This window comes from Pleurodeles waltl, chromosome 3_1 (genome assembly GCF_031143425.1).
Source record: "Pleurodeles waltl isolate 20211129_DDA chromosome 3_1, aPleWal1.hap1.20221129, whole genome shotgun sequence".
In the NCBI taxonomy this organism is placed as follows: Eukaryota; Metazoa; Chordata; class Amphibia; order Caudata; family Salamandridae; genus Pleurodeles; species Pleurodeles waltl.
The window spans coordinates 924,692,124-924,716,534 of NC_090440.1; the positions used below are offsets into that span (position 1 = coordinate 924,692,124).

The following is a 24,411-nucleotide window of genomic DNA, read 5'->3' on the forward strand; positions in this document are numbered from 1 at the left end:
CAAAAACTAAAAACAAGGTAGTAAAAGCTGAATCAACCAAAGGAGTTTCGACCTATAGAAGAGCAACAATTGTTGATTAATGGAAATTATGTCAGTATAGGAAATAGGAGGCATTAAAACCACCAGAAGGTATAAGACAAAGTACGCCCACCGCCCTTATTATATTAATTAACGTATATGGGAGCCTTCCGAAGGAAGTAGGATACACAGCAGGAGAAGCAAATTCCCTTTTGAAGTAAGTAACCCGAACAATAAACCAGAAGTGTTATGACTACCCCCCAGAGGGCTAGAAATAATGGCACCCAGTAGAACGGAGTGAAAAGAACAGACCAAGGAGCCCATGTCTAAATGAAGTAACAAATCCTCATTACGAACTCTCAAGAAAGATGGAACCATAATGTTCAGAAACAATAACATGAAACCTTCCCTGACCAGAAATCGAATCCGGACCATGGTAGCGAGAGCGCTGCATCCTAACCAATAAACCACTAGGGAGTATAATGTAAACAACCGTATATCCATCATAAGATGGAAGATAGCCATCAACACAGATGATGGCGAAAAGACAGTGCCTTAAAAATAAATATCTAGACATCTTGTGGCCCTAGGTGGTATGTGGACTGTTACATCAGTGGTGCCTGTAGCAGCAAAGGTACAGGACCTTGCCTCTCAGTGATAAATAAGTATTACACATGCAGTGAAGAGTCAGTGTAAGGACGACAAGACTGGCGGCACAAGAGAAGAGAGCAGTACAGACTGGGAATGTAGGCAAGAAGCCTCAAATAAGGAAGACCAGCAGAGTACAAGAGAGAAGGAGAAAAACTGTTCTATAAAGAACCCAAGAAGGAATTTGAACCAGTGTACCATGGGTGCTGGAGAGCCCAGCAGCAAGGGCCCATTTGGCTGATGTACAGTGAGAGCAGCTCACTAAAGAAGTGCAAGGACGCACGGATGCTGAATGGCATTACCACTTGCCCCAATGCTCTGCATGGTAAAGAAAAGAGTCGCTTAGTAGAGGTAGAAGAACTCTTGAAAAATAAGTATAAGTAATGCTTCAAAGATTAAAGCAAGGAAAAAAAAAAAACAAAAAAAAAAAAGAGTCGCAACATAATTAGGTTCTTAGTGCTTTGCCTAAGACCCATGTACAAAGGCTCCTAAGGAGTCATTATTATCAGTTCCCTATAAGGGCTACTAAAAGAACCACAACGTACCTAGTAATGCCTATAAAGCATACAGAAGATGCTCCAAACATAGTAGGCAACATACCATACAGGCAACTATCTCTTGTCGTCAGAGAGAATGAAAAACCCCTGTTTCATCAGGCATTAAACCCACCTAGGGTCACAAGGAAAATACCCCCAGATAGCGAGAGAGCAAAGTTGTCATCAACAGGCCTTAAAAAAGAATAGTAATACCTGCACAAGGCAGGAACACCGCACTGGGTGCCACCAGAAGGTGGAATGCTGCAGATGAAGCGAAACTCAAAAGGAAGTATAGGACGTCCATCTGTAAAAACAATCAAAGATGAATGCCCCAAACCCCCCCTTTATACTCGAGAAAGTGGGGAGCTAGGGATAAAGTAAGAGACACATTTAAAATCATTCACTCCAACTGTCCCTGAAGCGCGCAATGTAGAATCGGTATATGTGCCAAACAGGCAGGCGCCATCGAAAGGCATGTCCTCCAGGGTGGTATGGACTGCCTTGGAAAAGCCAGAGTGGTGTACCCATGCATAACTGCGCAGCGTTACCAAATGAGCCACGGCTCGACCTAATGAGTCCGTGGTAGCCACACCACATTTTATTGCAAACTTAGCTGCCCCTCAACCATCCTGGACTGTCTGGGTGAGTTCACTCCAGTTCTCCTCAGGAAGCGAAGACAGCAGGCATGCCACCAAATCCCGTAACGTATGGGAAAAGAGAACTAGAACACATGCAGTGTTTACTGACCGCCAGGTGGCACTAACTGAGGAGAAAATGTTTCTTCCACAATGTTCCTACAACTTGGACTCAGTCTGGAGGAACATTAGGGAGGACGCTGGGATCAGAAGAGGCCTTAGCAGCCTACACCATAAAACTTCTTGGTTTGTTCCTAGTGTCTATGGGCCGGTCCACAGGGGCCCCCCTGTAGCGTGCTTAGCCTAGGCCCCTAATAACAGGTCATTCCATGCTTCACTAAAGGGGAGCAAAAGCTCTACTCCTGTTTCACTCAGGTAAAGTACTTTTAACAAGGGGTCAGGGGTCACGTCCACAGAAGGGAGCTGCAAGTCTAGGACAGGAGGAGTTCACCTCTGTAGCAAGGCTGGGGGGAGGAAAGAAGATTCAAAGCAGGGGAGGACTCCAAGCCACAAGCCTCACCTAGCTGAGTCAGGCAACTACCCTCTAGAGGAGGCCGGGCAGTCTTGTCGATCGGGTTTCTAAACCCCAGCTCCTCTCCTTCACCTCCAAAAAGCCTGTTCTCCCGTTGGTACCACGGTCACTACACCCAACAACGCCCAGCGTTAATGCGGCCTCATCTCAGCATCGGAGAGGGTTAACGGTTCAGTGTTGATTGGTGCTGTTGACATTGCTGTCTGTGTCGGCTGATCTTAATAGGGGATGTGTACTGGAGCCACCACCAATCAGAGTACAAATTCAGAGGCCTAACTGACGCAGAGGACAAACCTGTCGGTGTAGATTGAGGTATGACACCTCCCACCTCCTTGGGGCTCAATAGCGCACCAGAGGGAGGTGTGGGCCAGAGATGGCATGGAGGGAATTATAGCAACTATGCATCTGGGCCAGAGTTGCTCTGCTCCAGGGAAAGCAGGGAGGCGCGGAGTGGACTCTTGCACCAACTCCTCAGCCGAAGACTGGGAGAGGGAGTCAGAAACACAGGGCTTCTGCAGTGATTTTGGCAGGAGGGGGGTGAGAGGGCTGGGACTTCGACCATTAGTGTTTCGATGTTGGATCCTTCGACATCGAGGACGACACAAGCTCATGGGAACAGCTCCTGGATCGGTCTTGCGACTTACAGGACCTTGAATGAGACCAACATTGACGTGAGGCCTCCACCAGTCACGCCAGCAGGATCGTCATGTGCTGTTCCTTTCAGGCGAAAGCAGGAGCCACAATCCTCAGAGTTGTGGTGCTCCCTGAGGCACCACAAACAAATGGTGTGAGGGTCTGTGGCCATCTGCATGCCACAGAACCGACAAGGTTTGAACCACGAGGGCATAAGAAAAAAAGGGAACACTGTTCCTTTAACAGGAAAATGTCGATAGGCCAAAAAAGAGCCTGAGGAACTGCTCCTGATCTGCTTTGGACGTGTAGAAATTATGGAAATTACATCAGGAGGGGGATTATATGGACTCCGTCGACATCACTACCAAGTCGCATGGCGCTGTCTTCCGACACGCAGAGGTACACTGCTGATTTCCGGATCCAGTCTGATGCCTGAGGAGAATTGTAAGGTAAAGAATCTGCAGGTAGATGGCTCTATCAGATTTTGGTGCCTACCACACCAAAATTGGCATGTTCCAGTACCGACATCCTTTACACCTATAACAAGAGGAATCCATCTACAAACAGAGAATCTTCTGCCAACTCTCCTTGAGCTTATGACTCCCGGGTTGAAATTGCCTTTCCAGTCTCATTTTACTACCAAATGACTTCAAGTAAGTTGATTATAACAAGGAATACTACTTGGTTATTTTAGAGTGTTTATTCTTTAAAACACAAAAATATTAATACATATACTTAAAAGTAAAGTATTATACTTCTATAATACAAAACAACTTAGGTGTATAAATGTTACCTGGTCCCAGTGCTTCAGAGAGAGTGTTGATAGTGGTGTGGCGTTTGCAAACTCCAAGTTTGCAAAATGCCAATCAAGTATTTGTCTGTCTCGAGATGACAAGTAAACATCACTAGAAATAATAGTAAAGAAAAAGCTGTCATTAAATGAAACATAGGGTAGACCATATGTGTATTTTATTCATTGTTGGTACCAAGCACAGTTGTATCGCTTTTAGACAAGATTCACATTTAGAAACCGCAAAAGAACAGCAGCAATTACAGAGTACGGATATTTACAGCAATCAGTAAGGACATCATGCATAAGGTTGCCAGCTTGTTGTAATAGATTCATAGAAATTAGGCCAAAGAAAAAAAAACAAGTCACCAGACCATATCGAGTTTGCTTTATTAGATATCCGTTATAGAGCTGATCCCCTTCTTAAACTCCGGCTACAAACAGAACACCTCAAATCACGTTATTTTACCTTAAGAATCATAACATACGCCTTTGTTGGCCATCACTTCAGGATTCTACTATTACATACTTAACATTTAGCATGTTTTTATCAGGTCACAGGGCAAGGGCCCATTCTCACAAACACTGACCGATGGTGAATCCTCAATGGGCTCATGTCCCCTTACAAGACTGCTTCAATGGTAGGGTCAGTGAAGAGGAAGGGCAGGAAGGTCCCTGCTGAGGGTGAAGAGCCTTGTCGGGTAGGCTCTCATTATTCTAATGAGACTACTGGATTTTGAGCAGCAGGATCGTCCACGGTGTGGGAGGCTGAGTTCGACCCACTGCGGGTGACACCTGTCGCTCTAAATCCGGGTTTTTCTCCAGGCCAACTAGCAGTGCCTCATCTCTACCAGGGGATAGTGATGATTGGGCAGCCGAGCGCATGACATATTAGGCTTCTCGGGGAAGTCATGGTCACGCATCCAAACAGAGGCAGTGTATGATTTAATAATGGGTTTAAAAAAACGACGACATCTTAGATAGCAAAGCGTGAGCTGCACTAACCAGGACGACACAACATGACAGTATTAAAATGGTGACAAGAAGAGTGAAGCATAAAAATAACGCTATCATATTGTCACTATGATCAATGGATTATTTCCTATCTAAATCATAATCTGAGCACAGCATGTTAAACTCTAATTCTGCCTTTCAGGTTCCCCCAGGAAGACGTCAACTCTCATACCTCAGCAAAGGCCTGTCGTCTGCGTTAGCATCGGTAGCGAACCATTCAGCAAGCAGCATACAGTTGTGGTTCTGTGGCTGGAATCTCCCTCTAACGTGTAATGGGACTAAGAAGTGTTTTTATAATAACACAGCTGATATTCTGAGAAAATGTCCATACGTAAGGATGTGTATTTTCTACGAATGTTGGAGACTAAACTTCTACCACATACACCGGCAATGTACCAAACTGTAGCCTTGAATGAAGCACAGACTGATCAATAATGTCTTGTTTAAGAACACAGTGCTGGGCTAGGCTAAAACAGTTAGATAAATGAAAAATAAAATAAGACCGTAGAAATGGTTATTGTAAAAATAACAGTGTGAAGTCGAATAAAATATATCTAGGTTAAAGTGCACAGCGGCCTAGTGTGTTAAAAGAACGGGCATGGCGCTATAACTAGAATGGCTACACAACAGCCTAACCAAAGCCTTCCCACCTTTCACATTCGAGTTTCACATTTCTCTTGTCCCCTTAATCTCTCAGAATTTATTAAAAGTAATATGTGCACTGTCATGCATTCCTGTTCAAGTTCACAGTATGGTCCTTTCCTTTCTATAGAGGGAAAATGTACACTGAAGAGCACATTCAATAACTTAATTGTATCTATCGTTGTACAGTAAGGCTCTACAAAGAGGCCTGGGTGAGACCCTTATCATGCTACACAGTTTAAACTCCACCATCTGCAGAGTCTGCTTTCAATACTAACAGCTGTTAAATACACAATACTCTGAGTTTAAACTCTTCAAGCGCATTTTTGATCACTTAAGATTTGGGAAGCATGAGTAGGCGCATAGAGAAACCAGGTTGTGCAGGTCCCAAACCTAAAAAGCCCTCAAATGCTGAAAGGTTTCATTAATTATAGGGTGTGCAAAACTTGGAATTTTCTGAGTAGTGTTTCCTTAATATGTACATACTATATTTCTGTTCTACAAAGAACATGGAGGATGTATAAATATAGCATGAAGTCAATAAAGGAAATAGCATAAATTTGCCCTACAAGTATGAACATTATTTTATTCTCGCATCAGAATTTCACAGTTCTTAAATTAGATTTCATACTAATAAACACGTTGCTAAAACTCAAATACAGGCCAACACTCCTACATTACAAAAATAAGGATGTTGTGCATGACCCTTCCATAAAGAGCACTAGAGGTCATGCAAATGTAATGAAACAGGATAATAGTGGGGAAATAGCAGAATGATGGAATGTGTTTTCAGCCATTCCAGAAGGTTACAACCTTGGACATTCAAGTGTTTAAACTAACACAAGGACCCAAGAAGGTTCACACACACACACGAAAAGTACAGAATGCTATGCACTGGTGCTGAGCATTTAAGTCAGAAGTTTCTTTGTAAATGAAGGCTTTTGCTTTGAGTTGCATGTATTCAGGCACTCACAGTTGTTACACACCAATAATCATTTATGAATACAGAACCTCCGCCATAAAGATATGTAGTTATATTTTCTAATTAAAAACTTTTTTATTTTTGTACAGAAAAGAGTCAAATGAAACCAGCAAGAAGCAGACAATACATTAGAGGACAAACATAGTTGCAGCCGCCAATTATTCAAACTCTGTTTGTTCTAATTATTCAAACTGTCATGCATAGCTAAAGATAGTTTTTAAGTATATTGGGCTTCTCAATAACACTGACCATGTTCAGTCAAATTACCATAACAAGGAACTATCCAAAAAGTGTCATTCTGACAGAAATATGAAGACTCAAAAGAGTAAACAGTGAAAAGGGAGGGCTCCCCACCGCAAACTGACAAATTTAATTTCCATTGCCAAATTACTTTTAGCTCAGCACAAGTTTGATTTAGTTAAGCTTAGCCTATATGACTTGTGGAATACAATGATCAAACAATATATGGTGAACAGCAAAGGTAATCCCAATACCCATAGTGCTCGCAGGACCCCAATAGTTACTTAGTCTCCATAGTTGACCAGGCAGCAGTATGCTCCTTCACCTTGACTTTTAGCTTAACCCCATTTCACATAATGTTTGCTAGTTTCTCTATGTATATCTTTGCCTTGTTAAAGGCTTCCCCCCAACTACCTTCTGTATTACATCTGCTTTTACAACTTTTTTACCCACATCCATTTCTTAATCACAAAAATTAAACACAGAAATTGCAGGAGTATACATAAGCAAACTTTCCCGTTCGTAGAAAAGAGAACGGAGGTAAAGGTTTTGTAAATAATGCAGATACAGTACTAAATACTGAATATGTGCATAACAGTGTTTACAGGATTCTACTTGCTTACAAAATGCTATGTAGTGATTTCTTCAAGATACATATTTCTGGAAATGTTTTACTTGATTAATTTATTTTACGGAGGGTCTGCATTGTGCACAGCAACTTAGATAGGCTTTATTGAAATATATCACATTAAATGAGTACAAGTTCTTTACAAAAGAAGCAACGTTTGACAGTAACAAAATCACAAGTTAACTTAAAACATCTCAACATAGGATTTAAGATTTACCTTGGAGGATTGGCTTCAAGTTCTTGGAGTTTCTCTTCAAGCTTTCCTTGAATTTCTGCCAAATCATCATACTCCTTGAAAGCAAATATACATACTCAGTGAACATTCTGTTACCTCTGGTGGTTGATTCTACACAAAACTTGAACTGAACAATAATCTCCACTTCAAGTGTAACAATACAGTTCACATTAAAGACTGCATGCAGGTAACTGTTTAACAAATGCAAAGGCTGGCTGGATGATAAACACTGAGCACATTTTACTGGACCAAGGTGGACTGGTATCACTGATGTTCACAACCAGTTGAGGAAAAACTGTGTGGGAATGAACATTTACTTCATGGGAAAAACATTTTTATATATAAACATGTATTTATGTACTCTTCTATAAAACCTAAGACCTAAAGTGAAGGCTGGTTTTGCAAGCATTATTGACAGGATATTACTGCAGAAGGTCTTCTTAATCGCAATACCACAAAGCTTGATGATGTACAATCAATGTGTCAGTGAATGTGGACCAGTAATTCATAAGGGAGTGACTGCAGTGCAGTATTAGAATATGTATTATAAAACTGGGCCAGCGTTTGTGGACTGGACAAACAAGTGCATGTGCAATTACAGTACTGGTAACGTCACACTTACAAACGAACATCAATAAAAAGGTTCAAAAGTTATTTTGTTGTTTCATATGGATAGAAGAGTGCAGTGTGGTTAAAAAAACATTCCATCTTTTTCACTTATGCAAAGTGAAGGATTTAACCTTAGTATGTGTCTTGCATCTAACAAGGTGAGTGTGAAATACAAGTTACTTACTTTCAGTAACACATTATCTGGTAGAGACTACATCTAGCTGCAGATTCAGTACCTTTGAATTTCCCAGGCGCCAGCCTGGATCGAAAATAATTTTGCGTGAGCAGTATCCCTGCACACCATCAGGTGGCTTGGTTTGGTTCCACGTGGCACCCTCAGTGCCGGATGTGATGTTGCGGTCATGCCAACCAGGAGTGCAGACGTCAGTAACTTTTCATGAGTTTCCACACCAGGAGCGCAAAGCCATGAAATGAACTGACAAATGTGTATCCAAACTAGGGCCCAGAAAGGGATCATCCTTAACCCTAGAAACCTGACAGCAGAGCAGAGAGGCATGGATGGGTGTAAGGAATCTGCAGCTAGATATAGTGTCTACCAGAAAATTAGTTATTAAAGGTAACTAACTTCTTAATCTGATAGAGACTTCTAGCTGTAGATTCCTTACCTTTAAATAGATACCCAGGCGGCGGGCTGCGGACAAATATTCTATACTAAGAAGTCCAGTGGGACCGAACAGGTGAAATGCCCATCTCTGCAAACCTGACTGTCCAAGGAGTTTGGCAAATGTAAGCATCCATGCCCATGTTGTTGCCTGACAGATGTCCAGGACTGGGACTCCACGTGCTAACGCTATGTTCACAGCTTTTCCCCTGGTACAATGAGCCTGTATGCTCTTGGGAAGCTGCTAGTTAACCAAGGCATAGCAGAACTTAACACAGCAAACATCCAAGCATGAAGTCGTTTGTTCCTTTACTGTAGGAAAGTGCCCCTTTTGGCATGGTAACCTCTCCACCCCCCACCATGTTTCCTGATATATGATGTTAACTTGACTGCATGTGTGCTGGTACCCTGCTAACCAAGCCGCAGCACCTGTGTCTTTCCCCAAAATTGTACCATTGCTCCCACAATTAGCACACCTCCGGCCCACAGCTAGGTCCCTTGTAAAAGGTACCAGTGGTACCAAGGGCCTTGTGCCTACAGGGGGTCTTTAAGGGCTGCAGCACGTATTAAGCCACCCTAAGAGAACCCCCTCACCAAACATATGCAAACTGCCATTGCAAATTGTGTTTTGGGGCAGAGAAAAACGTAAAGTTGACTTGGCAGCCATCCCTGGGTACCATACCTACAAACACTGCCCGTGGCATAGGTAAGTCACCCCTCTCGTAGGGTGCACTATACCACTGGTGAGGGCACAGCTGCATGAGCAATATGCCCCTAAAGTGTTTAAGTCCATTCTTAGGCATTGTAAGTGCAGTGAATCCATATTGAGTACATGGGCTGGGAGTTTGCAACTACGAACTCCACAGCTCCATGATGGCTTTACTTAATGCTAAGAAGTTTGGTATCAAACTTCTCAGGTTAATAAACTCCCACTGATACCAGTGTTGGATTTATTTTTAAAAAATGCACACAGATGGCATCTTAGAGATGCCCACTGAAAACTGATCAACTCTCTAGTGTGTGGCTGACTGGTCTCTGCCCGCCTACCACCACCAGACATGTTTCTGACCCCCTGAGGCGAGAGTCTTTGTTCTCTTGGAGGTCAGAAACAAAGTCTGCTCTGGGTGGAGGTGTTTCACACCTCCCCTTAGCAGGAACAGCAACACTCAGCGATGAGCCCTAAAGGCTCCTTCCCTTTGTCATACTGACTGAGGACACAGCCAGTGGAGATACCTGCTCCCCTGACCAAACCCCACTTTTTGCCAGCTGAACAGGTGGGAAACTTAGTAAGCAGAAGGGGAGTGCCCACCTCAACTGGGACCCTAGGGTGCCCAGAGCTAAAGTAAACCCCTCTACTCAGAATTCTCCATATTGGCTTGGAGGATGTTAGCCAACAGGAACAGGAATGTGCCCCCCTCCCCAAAGGGAGTGGGCACACGAAGGGTGTAGACACCCTAAAGGTCAGTAGCCATTGGCTACTGCCCTCTTGCCTCTGTAACCACTACATTTAATATTTAGGGGCCCCCCTGAACCTTGTTCCTTACCTTCCTGGCAACCTAAAGAAGACAAACAACTGAAGAGCTACACTGTAGTAAAGACTCTAGATGATAACTGACTTGGCTCCAGCTCCACTGGCCTGTCCACAAAGAAACCAACACCAAGTCTCCAGTGTCCTTCAGAACAGTCAGTCCAGACCACTCTGCACACGATGCCACGGCCCGACTACAGGTGGCCCACCGGTCCAGTGAAGGTCCCCCAGCGATTCTAAACCTGAACTGACCTTGGGCTGACGCCCCCACTAGTCAGCATGACGACACCTGCATCCTCAATCTGAAGGATCCCCCTGATCACGACCCGCTCCTGGTGAAGATTTCCCAACATCCACAGGCACCCCTGCATCTGCAGCCCCTGGACCTTGGGGACCCCAACTGACAGCCCTCCGACATCCAGTGACATCCCAACTTACTTGCTCAGCCACCAGTCTCCTTCATCCAGCTCCCTAAACTGAACCTGCAGCATCTTTGTGAAACAGATGACCCCCACTGATATCCATTGGATGCCTGATGTTGTGTTTGCACCCTGCACTCGCCCACCCCTGTGGCTCTGGTGGTGCATGTTTAGTGCTCTCTTGTGCCCCCACCCCATGCTGATATCTACCCCCAGGGCCTGTGTCCTGAAAGTGCAGGTATATACCTGTAAACCATGCCTTTTCAATTGTCTCCATTGATTTCCGCTGGGACCCTGACACAACTTTGATCTCTGCACTTGGCCGCCACTGTGCCGCTGGTGGTGCAACCTTGGTGTCTCCTGGAACCTTGACCGGTGGGCACCTAAAACCTTGAAGGCTGGGATAGCAAGTTGAGTACTTACCTGTAAATGGAGAACTTTCCTCCCATATGACTGCATTACATTCACTGATTTTGTACTTTTGCCAGTGAACAGTACAGCTATATGAAACGTATGCTCACTGCTGATTTTCATCAACAGTCCAACTGATACTTGAAAGTGTTAAAAACGTGAAACTGTACTTACTTGCAACAAAGATCCCTTTGGTTCTAAAATAAAAGTAACAAAGTATCTGTTTTTAAATAAACATTGGACTCGAGTTAGTCACTGAGTGTGCGCCTCATTTTCCTGACTGTGTGTGTACAACAAATGCTTACCACTACCCTCTGCTAACCCTAACTGCTCGCCCATCCGACCACAAAAGAGAGCATTGGTTTTATCTACTTTAGCCTCTGGGGTTCCACTGGACTCTGTGCACACTATACCTTACTTTGGTATAGCATAAACAAAGCGTGCTTCCCCCATCTACTGCCATTTTAGCTCCCACATAGCCCACAAAGAGTTGATCGTCCACCCAGAACTCTTTTGTGTGGTCAAGGTAGAACAAGAATGTTTTTTGGGTCCAGATAGTGGACTTGCTCTATTCTTTAGAGGGATGTGGAGAAGCTTAAAAGATGGGCAGTTGACTGATTTTCCCAAATTAAATTGGGTCACCACTTTCAGACGGAAAGAGGCCCTGGTGCGAAACACCGCTTTGTCTGAGATCACAGAGAGATAAGGAGGCTTGGATGATAAAGCCTGCAGCTCACTCTCCCTTCGGGGAGATGTTATCAGTAAACAGCCTAAGGGGGCAATTGTTCAACACCTCAAAGGGAGCATACATAAGTTAGGTGACAACTAAGTGTAGATCCCACTGAGGCACGATAAAGGGTGAAACATATGTACAAGCCCCTTTGAAACACCTATTTAAAATAGGTGATTAAAAGAAAGAAAGTTGGTCAGGAAGCGGCAGGAATGCAGACAGAGCAAACGATAGCCCTTAAAAGAGTGCCAGAGCAGAGCCTTGCTGGGCAAGGGTAATGATAAAGAGAAGACTATCAGAGAGAGAGGCAGAAAAAGTTTATAGACTTTCCTGTCCAATATTTTACAAATATTTGCCATCAGCAGGTGTATACCATCTTGGCAGAGGGACACCTGACTGCAAGAATGATGTTACAGACTTTGGGAGGAAGGCCAAAAGCTATCAACTGTCGCAGCTCAATCTCCAAGCAAGAAGGCGGATAGTTGACAGGTTCAGGTGAAGGACCCACCCCTGCTGCTGCGACAGAAGATCCTCCCAAAGGACCAGCCTGATCGGAGAATCAATGATTATTTTCAGAAGCTCAGGATACCAGAGATGAAAAGCGTCCCAGAGCGATTCCCGCCTAGGTAACTCCAACGCATAATACTGCTGACATTGCATGTTCTCTTCAGAGGCGAACAGACCGAACCAAGGCTCTTCCCAATGCTGAGAGAGACCTTGCTTCACCTCCGAATTGAGATGCCACACGTGATCTGCTAGGCATCGACGGCTGAGTGCGTCTACCCTGGTGTTCAGAAAACAAGCTAGGTGTTGAACCACCAGGGTTATGCCCTGCTGATCCAGCCATGTCCAGAGACACAGGACCTCTTGACAAAGGGCCCATGGCACCACCCTGCCCTTCTTGCTGCAATACCACATTGTGGTGATGTTGTCCGTGAACACCTGCACTATCTTCCCTTTGACAGAGGGAAGAAATTCTTTCAATGCCAATCTGTTCGCTTGGAGCTCCAGCAAGTTGATGTGGAGTCTACATTCTGCCGGAGGCCAGAGCCCTCTGATCTCCACCTATCCCAGATGGTCGCCCCATCCAAGGAGTGATGCGCCTTTCACCACTGTGAAATCTGGTGGAAAATGCTCCTTTTTAACAACGTCACCCCCCACTTTTTGCCACTAGTACCGAGGTTTTTTGACTAAGGTGCACAGAGTTTTTCCAAAAACAGGTAACATGCTGTACAAATGGGCACACTCCTCCACCCATGTAAGTCCCTAGTAAGTGGTACCCCGCTGTACCTAGTGCCTGGGTCGAGGAGAGGGTCCCTAACTGCTGCAGCAAAGATTGTGCCACCCTCAAGGATCACCCACTCCCAAAAATGAGAATCACACAGCTGCCATTGCAGTCTGCGTGCCCTGGTGCAAGCCCCATCACTGAAGCTATGTCTATATAAGTGAGCCCTAAGACAGGGTGCAGTACACTAACTGCATGGCCATATCTGTCTGAGTTGATATGGCCCTGTGATGCTCAGCCCCATTGCTGAGCACTGCAGGTAAACCGAAAAGCCATTTTAAGGTTTGTGCTGGACACTCATCAACACGAGTGACCCAGTCACATAACTGCTTCACCGAACCCTATGGTGTTTGGTATTCAACACTTAGCCTTGATAAATCTGGGCTGATACCAGACTCGTATTTATTTGGAAATGCACCCAGTGCTCATCTTTCAGATGCCCCCTGAACTCCAGTAGTCTCCTGGTATGCTGACTGACCAGTTCAGTCTGCCCCCACTGGACACGTTTCTGACCCCTTGGAGGTGAGAGCCCGCACCCTCAGAGGTCAGAAATAATGCCTGCTCTGGAGAGGAGTGTTATCTCCCACTCCAGCAGGACGTCTAGCAGATCTGCATACCAAGACTGGGTCTTCAAAGGCCATGCCGACTTAGGTATGCACACCCCCAGGCTTCCCCAGTCCGAGGTGTACCACTCCTGGGCTGACCACAACCCTAAGGTGGGCTACCTGAGGTGGACAGTAGAAAAAGGATTGCACCGTTTTAGTTTTGTTCGGAACTAGGCCTTTGGGGATAGGGATAGGAATATGCCCACTCCCCACAGGAAGTGGTCATAACAGGGTGCAGGCACTCCCAAGGGCAAGTAGTCCATTGGCTACTACCCCACACTCCCCTAAAACACCCCTAAACGCAGTATTTAGGTGGCTTCCCAACACCAGACGCCAGGTTAGCCTGACAACAAGAATAAAATACAGAAGAGGCGGAACAGCAAGAAATAAACTCCATCAATGGGAGACACAAGCTGTAACGAGTCCTAGTCCTATAATAAAAAGGAGGCCTTTTGAAGAATAGGGTATAACAATTAGGGTCGCAAATTCAGAATATGCAGAGTACCAGGAGGCTCCAACCGGAGCCCATTTGGCCCAATATCAGGCAAAAAAAAGGAAGAAGGCAAAAAAAAGGAAGCAGGCAAAGACCACCCCCGGATGAAGGGTACCTAAGTGGCGCAATACCAAAGCAAAAGGCTATAAAGCTAGAATGGTCCGACAGAGAGCCACCAGTAGGGAGTCGAGTAATAGAACATCCAAGGCCTGCCCAACTAGATGAACAGGTGGATACTATAGTTAATTCTGAATTCGCTTTGCCAAATGATTGTTTACAACTAATATTGGAACCTCAATATTACTCTAGGGGACGATTTAATATCTTAAATAGAGGACATATACTAAAACTATTACAAGCTATTCCTGCACTAAAAGATATAAAATCTACTGATATTGTCTCCATAGAGTTTCTACCAAGGGAAAATATAAAAGAAAGAGGTCTAAACTAATTAACCCTGGTACCCTGGAGGTCATCACATTTGGTAAAAAGAGTTGCTAAAGAAAAATGCTCCTTCTTAAAATAGAGAATTAATTTCAGCATACCCAAACAAGTAGGCTATCCTGACCCATTAGAGGAACAAATCAATTCGCCTAATCAATCTAAGCTAAAAAAAAAAAGTTGGATGAACCTTTCTCAGTTCTTAGATCTGCAACTGGAAGAATGGAAGATTACCCCTTAGTGCGTACCATATCTAATACATGCTTACCACAGCTAGATTTAGGCTGGATATCAGAAATAATCCATCTAGAAAAACGTCAGTGATTTACGAGTAGTAGGGCGCACAATAAGTGGACAATTTCGCATGAAAACCCTCTACAAGTTTGCTCCTGGAATATAAATGGGGTTAGATCAAATACCAAACAAAAAGATCTATCAAGCTTACTAAAGAAATTTCAAATTATTTTTCTCCAGGAGACCTGGGCCACCAACTCTTTTTCAATTGATGGATTTATGGGATTCTTTTCCCCAGCAATAAAGGAAAAAAGGTATGGACATCCAAAGGTGGGATTAGCAATTTTTATCTCAGCAGGATTAAACATATTATGTACTTGATTATATGAGGAAAACAAAGACTTCTTGCTTGTGAAGTTAGACGGGTGGAATGAGGAACATTCCAGCCCACTCCTGTTATTTAATGTCTATATCCATCCAGATGCACAATCTATCTTCCAAATTGATAGATACAATTTTAACAGCCCATCAGGATTCAGGACCCCTGGAGCTTCTAATAGCCGGGGACTTTAATCTGAAATTATTAAACCCTTTTGAAAGGGATACACAAACTATCTTGCAAGATCGATTATGGGCAGTACCATAGCAATCCCTGTGGGTTACAGAGAAAGAAAATGATGGGACAGTAGCACTCTCCTTAGTAAAAGATCTTGAGGCTCTTGGACTAAGACTTCTAAATGGAAGATATCCCCAAGCTACTCCGCCGGCAACTACCTGCTATGTCACCGAATCCCAAGGGACAATTGATTATACTGCGGACTCCTTATTTTGCTTACGCTAATTACAAAATTTTACATCGTAAAATCAGATAGGAGCGACCATGGCCAGCAATGCCTGGAGATTCCTTACTTTAACCTTGCACTAACTACACCAAGGAATATTAATACAACAAACTATTAAAAAAACCCTCAGATGGGCTGAAAAGTTAAAGGAATCCATTGGTGAACAGTCAATGGTGACAATCGACCAATGCCATATGAACATAACCGGGGACTCGATAATGACCTGGTCATATTTCCTAGATAGATTTAGATCACAAAAGAGGTATCAAAACCAGGGGCGAGGTGCGAAAACAAACATGAATATACATTTTTCAGCACACATGATTAAATTAAGAAAAGAATGAAATAGAGCTTTAAGGTTATATAAGAAGAATCCAACAAACTGCTATTTTAAGGCTTACTTAAAAAACTCTAAACAACATGTATTGGAATCAGGAAAACCATGATTTTTGGGCAAAGGCCCTATTCTTAAGTAAGAAAATCAAATACACAAGGTTTTTGGAAAATGGTGAATGCCCTGAATAAAGCCGAATGACCCTGACCAGCTCTAATATCTTGGAAGTCATCTGGTTTGATTGCCTACGTCGCCATTTTGGTGAACAAAAGAGAGCCAGCAAAAATTTAGAAGAGGAAGCAAAAAAGTTAAGGCTAGAAAGAGTAACATTAAAACCCCTCACACCCCAAAAGGAAACCCAAAAAATAATGTTTACAATAGCCGAAATTATAAGCTCAATAAAAAACAGCCGAACTAGGGGTGCCCCTTGTCCAAATGGGATCCCAAATGCCTTGTTTAAACTGAATCCTGCGTTTTGGAGTGAAAAATTGGCTTTGACCTTCAACCATTGTATGGCGCTAGGAAGTAGTCCAAAATCTTGGTGGGGGGCGAGAATCCATCCAATATTCAAAGGAGGTAATAAGTCACAACCTGAGAGTTATCGGCTAATTACCTTAACAGATGTAGAAGCTAAATATTATGCAGGGATTTTACTGGAGCATCTTCGTAGGTGAGCAATCGAAAATAGAATTATTCCCACCAATCAGACAGGTTTTGTAAAGGCCCTGGGTACTGCCGTAAACATTTTAACTCTATCCCTGATCATTGCTAAGTACAAACAAAACAAAAAACAACCCTTGTATCTGTGTTTTGCAGATTTTAAATCAGCCTTTGACCTGGTACAACGACCTCTCCTTTAGGATAAATTAGTCTCCTGGGGAATACCGGAGAATCTGCTAAAGGCTATTGAACAGCTATACACAGATACATGGGTAAGAGTTAAGATAGGGGAAGGATCTTTCCTTTCAAGGGAAGTTAAAACAAAACAAGGTCTGAAACAGGGCTGTGTGCTGGCTCCATATCTTTTCAATCTCTTTATCAGACTAGACTGCGGAACTAAATAAGATAAATGCGCACCCCCCCAAAGCCTGGTGATATGACTATTTCAAACTTGTTTTATGCTGACAACGTAGTACTCCCGAGTAAAACTAAAGTAGGGCTATGGCGGGTCATCATGAAGATATCCGAATATGCAGAGCAAAATGAATTGGAAATAAATCAGAAAAAAAACAAAGTAATGGAAATGAGCAAAAAAACTTCTAAAGTTAAAAAATGGAACACACAAAGCGGTGTTTTGGACCAAGAGAACCGGTATAGATACCTGGGTGTAGTTTTTGATGAACGGGGCTCCTGTCTTCCCCAGGAACAGGAGCTATACAGAAAAGGAAATGTTATACTGTTCACTTTCCGCACTTAAAAAAAACAACTGCTTACCGGCCCAGCTATCGCCCATTGCTTCAAGTCGTTGCAGCCAAACTAATTCCAACTTTAGGATACGGAAGTGAAGCTCTGTGTGGACAAGATGCTATCATCCTAAATAAAATCACTGGAAAGATTTTTAGGTCCTTATTTCAACTGCCGGGGTATACCTCCAAAGCACAAATTAGGCTGGAGTTTGGTTATCTAAATCAATGCATAGATAGGAAAGCCAGTTTATATCAAAGCCTGGAAACATTTACAGCTAACAAAGAAAAATCAGCTCTGCCAAGAACTTTGGAAGGAGATTAGTTCAAACTCTAAAGCTAAATCTCGAAAGTTCTTAGATCAGGCACTTGGAAGTAGTGGAATTATGGGACTCAAATCTTTCCTACTTCGATTTAAAAAAAAGCATAAACTGAACAACAAGGCAAAGATCAGTGAACGTGGATAAGAGTTCATTGGCCTTCAGATCGCATTCCTGGATGGTAATAAACAAGTATAAACTTTGGAAATGTCAGCCTTACTTGGAAGGTGGACGGACAAAGACAGACAAGGATCATTTTATCAAATACCAATTTGGCATCATCCCTGGTGGTGCCTACCTAGTCCCGTGGGAACGCCCCGCTAAAATCCCTCAGTGCTGGCTGTGTGGGCGGGGTAAGAAAGATACAATTAATTTGATCTGTATTTGTAATGGCCTACGAAAGGAACGTAAATCTTTATTGAAGGCAGCGTTCAATCAAAGGAGGATACGGACTTAAAGGCAAGCAGTGATTGCCTGTTTTAAACCCTCTGACGTTGTTCTGAATGCTAAATTTACCAAGTTTTTACACTTAACATCCCCAAAATTTCTAAAATAAGATCTTAATTAGTACATATATATCAAGTTTTTGCACAGAATTTACAGAAATGCATAAATTCTTTTTAAAAAACAATAAATCACTGTACAGTATTCACGAAACAATTTTTAGGCGAGTTAAGTAAGGTATTAGACATTTATGGGGAGCGTATACTGACCTCGGATTAGGAGGTATTTATTAGAAAATTCTTAAATAATATTTTTATGCTTATTAGATTTCATAGTTTGATATTCTGGACTGTATATTTTCTGATTTAGATACAATGATGTAATGTATTGGTTTTTATTAACTATGCATCGAATAAATAAACTTGAACTTGAATGTCTGGTAAACTTTTTGTGAGTGCCCGTGTCTGCTTACCTGCTGCCGTTCCGACAATTGCGGCATCATGACTCATCCTACAGTTGTAAGGACTCCAAAAGCCTCAGAGGTTCTTCCAGCACTTCGCCAGCCTGTCAGCATCTCCCTTGGACTGGAAGAGCCACTTCCCTGCTACGTGCAGGCACCCACTGCAACGTCCACTTCATCGCCTGCTGACCCCCCCGGGCCCTACATCACAGCAGCAGGCCGGGAGGGGGTACTGTGCTCCAAAATGCCAGTCCTGCTTCTCTACCAAGTGAAAAGACACAAGGATCCACCAGAAATGAGCTGCACTAACCTCTGGGGTACTGGACCCCTTACCCAAAACCGAGGCTGGTTGAAGCCCACCCTGCACTCCAACAGCAGACCCGAGGACCTGCCAGCGAGGGACAACAGCACTGCAGAGAGCAGCCTTCGCAGTAATCCAGTTGCTTTGTTCTGTCTCTCCTTTTGCATGTTACCCAAGGAACCGTGTGCACCTTAACGCAGGACCCCCACCGCTAAGGATCCACTGCACCCAAGCATCCTGGGTCCACGACTTCCAATGTCCCCCGAAGCTCTGGATGCCCACTGACCGAGCCCACCTGTTGGGGGCTCCCAGACGTGTCCCCAAGTTTCTCCCTTGCATTCACTTTCCAGGCATCACCCACCCCCCTCATCTCTTCCCCCCCACCCCCTCTGCCACCGTGTCACCAAGTGCTCTGTGAACAGGAATGCGACAACCAACAACACTGCACCCGGATGCAGTAAATCTGAACTGCTAGTCTTTTCAATAACTTTGCACCCCTAATAATTCGCTAATTTGAGGGGGCCCCGAGAACTGAAATTACTTGCAGCCAGAGTACTTAGGAAGTTGTGCTGCGTAAAAACACATTCATCTATATAAGGTGTTGCAAATCGTTCTAGAGAACTTCTACTGTATTTATACTTCTGCTAATGTTCTGGTGTTTATAAATAATAAAACAAAGTAACTATTTTTTCTAACCAGTAGGTCTCAAGTACTTTGGAGTGTCTCATTTGTTGACTGTGTGTTCAGCAAATGCTCAGCACTACCCTCTGATAAGCCTAACTACTCGCCCCACACTACCACAAAAGTGAGCTTTTGGGTTTGTCATTTGCACTCCTGTAAAACACAAGGGGGTCATTCTGGACTATCTGCATAGTGCGCCTCCATTTTGGGTCACTGCATAGATAGCCAGCTTCCAACAGTTAGTCACCACTGGAAGTCTTTTGCAGTACCTTCTGAGACCTGGACCATGTCGACATGATTGACCTGATGCTGCGCCCAAAGGAACTTCAGGCCCCACTGCAGGGCCCACATATGCTATCTGGCATGATTCACCAGCAGGATGCAGGAGGGCATGAAGCCCAGCAGCCTCAGAAAAAGCCTGATTAGGTTAGAGCATGTTCACGGTCTAACACACCAACTAGTCTTTGTGCATTAAGTACTGCAGCATTTTAAATTGCTTATTGTAACAGGCTGACTACGCGAAACACTGGTTATTGGAATTTGGGGATAAATGTTTTAACAATGGCAGTTCCCTGCTTAAATGGAATGTTTTTATGATGCTAAATGCAATGTATTATGAATTGATAAAAATGTTTTTGTTTCATAATTATATGGTTGCTATGATTTATGTTGAAACAAACTATTTTAAATTTGACATAATTAATTTCAGGTCAGATGTTTCTGGGGGATAGTGAGGTAGTGGTGGGCAAGATAAGTTGTAATGGGCTTTTCCTTGATTAAAGTTTAATGTTTTGAACACAGCTTACCAAATTAATTGAATCTAAAGGGTATGTGGGACATGTTTCTTATTTCAGGAGGGTTTGTGGGTTTTAAAGAAAGGCTAAACAGGGGCAATTAACATTGCTAAGCTCACTTAATTTAATATTACATTTAATTTTACATAGATGGGTGTTTTGAAGGATGAAGTGAGGAAGTGGGCAGATTTGTGTTAAATGATTAAAAAGCATTAAATCTTCTATTGTACGGGGAATGTTACTTGGGTTAGAGAGGTCTTGAGATTTTAGAGAATGCTTTTTGTGGTGGTGAAGAACTTTAGTATCTTGACGTGGGTATGCTTTAATGATTATTTTTCAATGAGTTTCTTGTACTGTGTAAGGTCATAGGTAAAGACCCTTCACATAGCTGACTGTATTAATTATCTTGTAATTTTCAATAGCTTCTCGCAGGTATTCTTGTTAAGACCTCACTTTTATGATACTCGTGCAAAATTGCATACTAATATATGTTGTGCCAGCTTGTTTCACATGTGTTTGGTGTTGTCGCACACTTCCAACTTATTTTCTTTTGGAAGATTATGTTCAATGCTTTTTTTTCATTAGTGTTTCCCATTCAAGTTTTAATTTTCCTTATGTGTGCCACGTCCATGTTTTCGGTTTATGAGTAGCATTTTCAATCAAGTGTGACACTTCTGCATGCTACCTTGGCGCAAGCAGGTAAAACACTTTTTTCCATATAGTGAGATAGAGCTCATAAATAATCCTTCATTATGCAATATAACGGTCTGGAGACAGCTGAGGTGTTCCAGAGGTGCTTATGATAGTTCAGTAACCCACTTCCCTTTTATAAAAAAAGAATCAGCAAGGAATCAAGCTCTCAATCAATTATAAAATAATAAGCAATTTATGTACATTTGTTTTACAATGGGAAGTGTTTGGAGTGGAGTACGATGCCTCAGGTAGGACCAACAATGCTTTGTATAAGTGTCTCTGCACACCATGAACATGGAGGCAGGGAGGGGAAGTAGTACAGCGGAACACAGGTTCAGAACGAGGATAACATTTAATGATGCTTGGGAAAGTAAATGGTCGAAGCCCTCAAGCTTTATTAACTTTAACCCTGTAAGATTCATGGCCAGTTCAACACTGAAAAGTAAAATAAGACTTCCCAAAAATGCAGTGTCCTTGGCTAAAAGGAGACAGCTGGTCAAAGGTTTCTGATATACAATGCCAGTTCCCTTGGCTGCTTTGTGTGACAAGTCTGACACTTCATGCCCACACATAAATGCACATGGATGGATGGGGCCAGTATTTTTATCACAATATAAACAAGGACTGGATGATTTTCCTGCCATAAGAGAGAACAAATTTCAGTATTAGAACATGATCCAGTTGCTTAAACTGCTTTCTAGAAAAATGGTAATGTCAGGACCCAAGGTGTATAATATTGGTGTTTATTGATAATGTTTATTTGCCTTTGTATTTCTCCAAACTTTGCCAATGTTGCACCAGTAATGGATGACAGCATGCCTCTAGTATATGTCCATTCAATTAATGTAAAGAGAAACAGCTTATGGAAACAACATACAACTTAATTCAAAAATCTCGACTGGCCTAGGCAGAGCTGATATAGTCTCTGGCTGGAAGGAAGAAGAAAAACGCAGGAGTGTCCCTGGTGCAATTAATAAACTTGGTGGATGAAAAAGAAGAAAAAAAGGAATTTGCAGTGACCTAGGCATTAGGCATATCCTCTCTGAAATGAGAGGACAGAAAAGTAGTACAGGGCTGAAAAGAACTGGTCACATTTTGTTGAAAAGGAGAAGCAGAGCTGACTCTGGCAAGAATGCTAAACTCTGTGGGCAATCAGACAATCAGGATTAGCCAGGGTTGAACTTTTAAATGTTAACAGCAGCAGGACTGGAAAAGTCTGACGAAATTGGACAGATCTCAGAAGTTGTAATTATTTTAACCTATCTCAGCTTGGTAGGATTCTGATCACAATTCCCATCCACCCCTCCCCATGGTGCCCAGCACCCTTAGCCTCCACGGTGCGCACACACACCCTCAAGTCATCCCAGACAAAATTCAATGACAATCATGCAAAGAGACTTGAATGCACCATAGCTCTGTCAGCAGCGCAATCACACAGGAAGAGCGAAGCTCAGGGGACAGGCTGCAGCAAGAGGATACATTGTCAGATCAGCGTTTGCAGTCACCGTAACAACTACCTCTCCTCAACCCCGAGGGCAGAGCTTGCTGGCAACAGCAAAATGACAACTGCTGGCGCACGTTTACGTTTTTTCTTTAATTGTTATTATTTTTTTAGACAAGCAAGAACACCAGAAGTGACTAAGGAGCTCAATACTGCGTGCCAAAGTGTCAATGCAGGAATTAGGGGGCAGTGACTAATATGCATTAGTCTAACCAAAGATGAGTGATGCTTTGGCAGAGCTGAAATAATGGTTATCTAATCTAATTTCTGTTCAACTGGGCAATCCATGAGACTCAAAATTAGTTCAACACACATTAAAATTAACTTGATTTTTCTCACTAAGTTACCACTAAATACATACTGATGTTATAGCTTCCAAAAGCACACAAATTATAGAATCAATTTGCAGTCCCTTAGTCTGGTAGCACGACACCCACAGGCTGAAAATGGGAGAAGGTTAGGTGAGGTTTAGAGCTATTTAGGAAACACAAAAAGAAGCACTGCTGTGAGGACTGTAAAATTTGTCAGGTTCCTAACAAAAAGCTGATGAGAAAGGCTGAGTTTGGTCTAACAACTGTTATTTCTTTCACCACAGTAAAAAACCGAAGAACATCCCAGGAGATGTTAGTTTGCAAGACTGAAGCAGAGTGCTGCTTACTTAACCGATTGGCATTTTTTTTCATGGTACATTGACAGATTATCTCTGTGACGGATAGTCTCAGATCCCACCACTCTTATTTTCCCACATCTCACCCTACATGGAAGGCTACTTTTCTCCGAAATAAGCAGCTTGGGGAAGGTTTGAGGCTCTCATTAATAAGAATAATAGCCTGTTTACTCTTTCAGAAATTGTGAAGTTTGAAACAGGAGAAATAGTTGCCGAATTCCAGGCACACATTCTCTAGCACACTTTATTTAGTAGGCTCAAAAACAAAATCCATAGACCACAATAGATAAACTGCGTGTAGTAAAATTATAATAAAACATTGCTTTATCTATGAAATGTGTCTAAGAGAATGTCTTGGCGTATATAACTCAAAATACATTTGACAAATGCAAATATTTCACATTTCAAAATGAAAAACTATTAGACTGAACTACCTAAATCAAGAAGGTTTACATTTGCTAGAAAGAAGAAAGTTTATTATCTACCTTACACAGTGCTGTTAGATCTCTGTGTTTACTTTTTACCAAGAATTCTGCAGTGATATCACGTGGTGGTTTAACCTCCGATGCCTCCTTATACTGTTGGTGAAGCTCCTTAACCTTTTCTTTTAAATTAACCATCTAAAATATAAAAAGTTAGAGGAATTTAATTAAAATTTCATTTGGATCAGTCTGCCACAACAAGAATGAGCAGTCCCTCATGTACATAAAAGTGAATAGAAAACGACTTGACTATCTATTAGATACGACCTAGAACAATCATCCTCAAATTTGTAATGGCATATAACACTGTACATTGTCCCTGACTTTTCATTCGCTTAGCTACCATGACTGATCCTGTTTGTCTGCCATCAATCTGGAATCTGATGCTACTGTATTCTCCACTTACCACTCTGGTAATTTCTTAAATATTTCACCACCTTTCAAGTAAAGAAAGCACTAATTTAACGTATCTCAACTCCAGCTCCTGAAATGACCCTTCAATGGCGATAGTAAGCAAACTATAACAAGGATTTGTAATGCAACAGGCCTCGCATTTGCGAGAGTTAGAACTATTGGTGT

At 42.7% G+C, this 24,411-nt stretch overlaps 1 protein-coding gene across 3 annotated transcripts in view; it reads right to left on the reverse strand.

The window, feature by feature from the left end:
- KDM1A (lysine demethylase 1A) overlaps nucleotides 1-24,411 on the reverse strand; it is a 590,627-nt gene that overhangs the window by 278,440 nt on the left and 287,776 nt on the right. For all 3 annotated transcript variants that reach the window (XM_069223917.1, XM_069223918.1, XM_069223916.1), the window contains 3 exons: nucleotides 23,836-23,970; nucleotides 7,516-7,589; nucleotides 3,796-3,907 (listed from right to left, as the gene is read on the reverse strand). In XM_069223917.1, coding sequence (XP_069080018.1) covers nucleotides 3,796-3,907; nucleotides 7,516-7,589; nucleotides 23,836-23,970 — 321 coding nt within the window. The remainder of the gene's footprint in view (nucleotides 1-3,795; nucleotides 3,908-7,515; nucleotides 7,590-23,835; nucleotides 23,971-24,411) is intronic.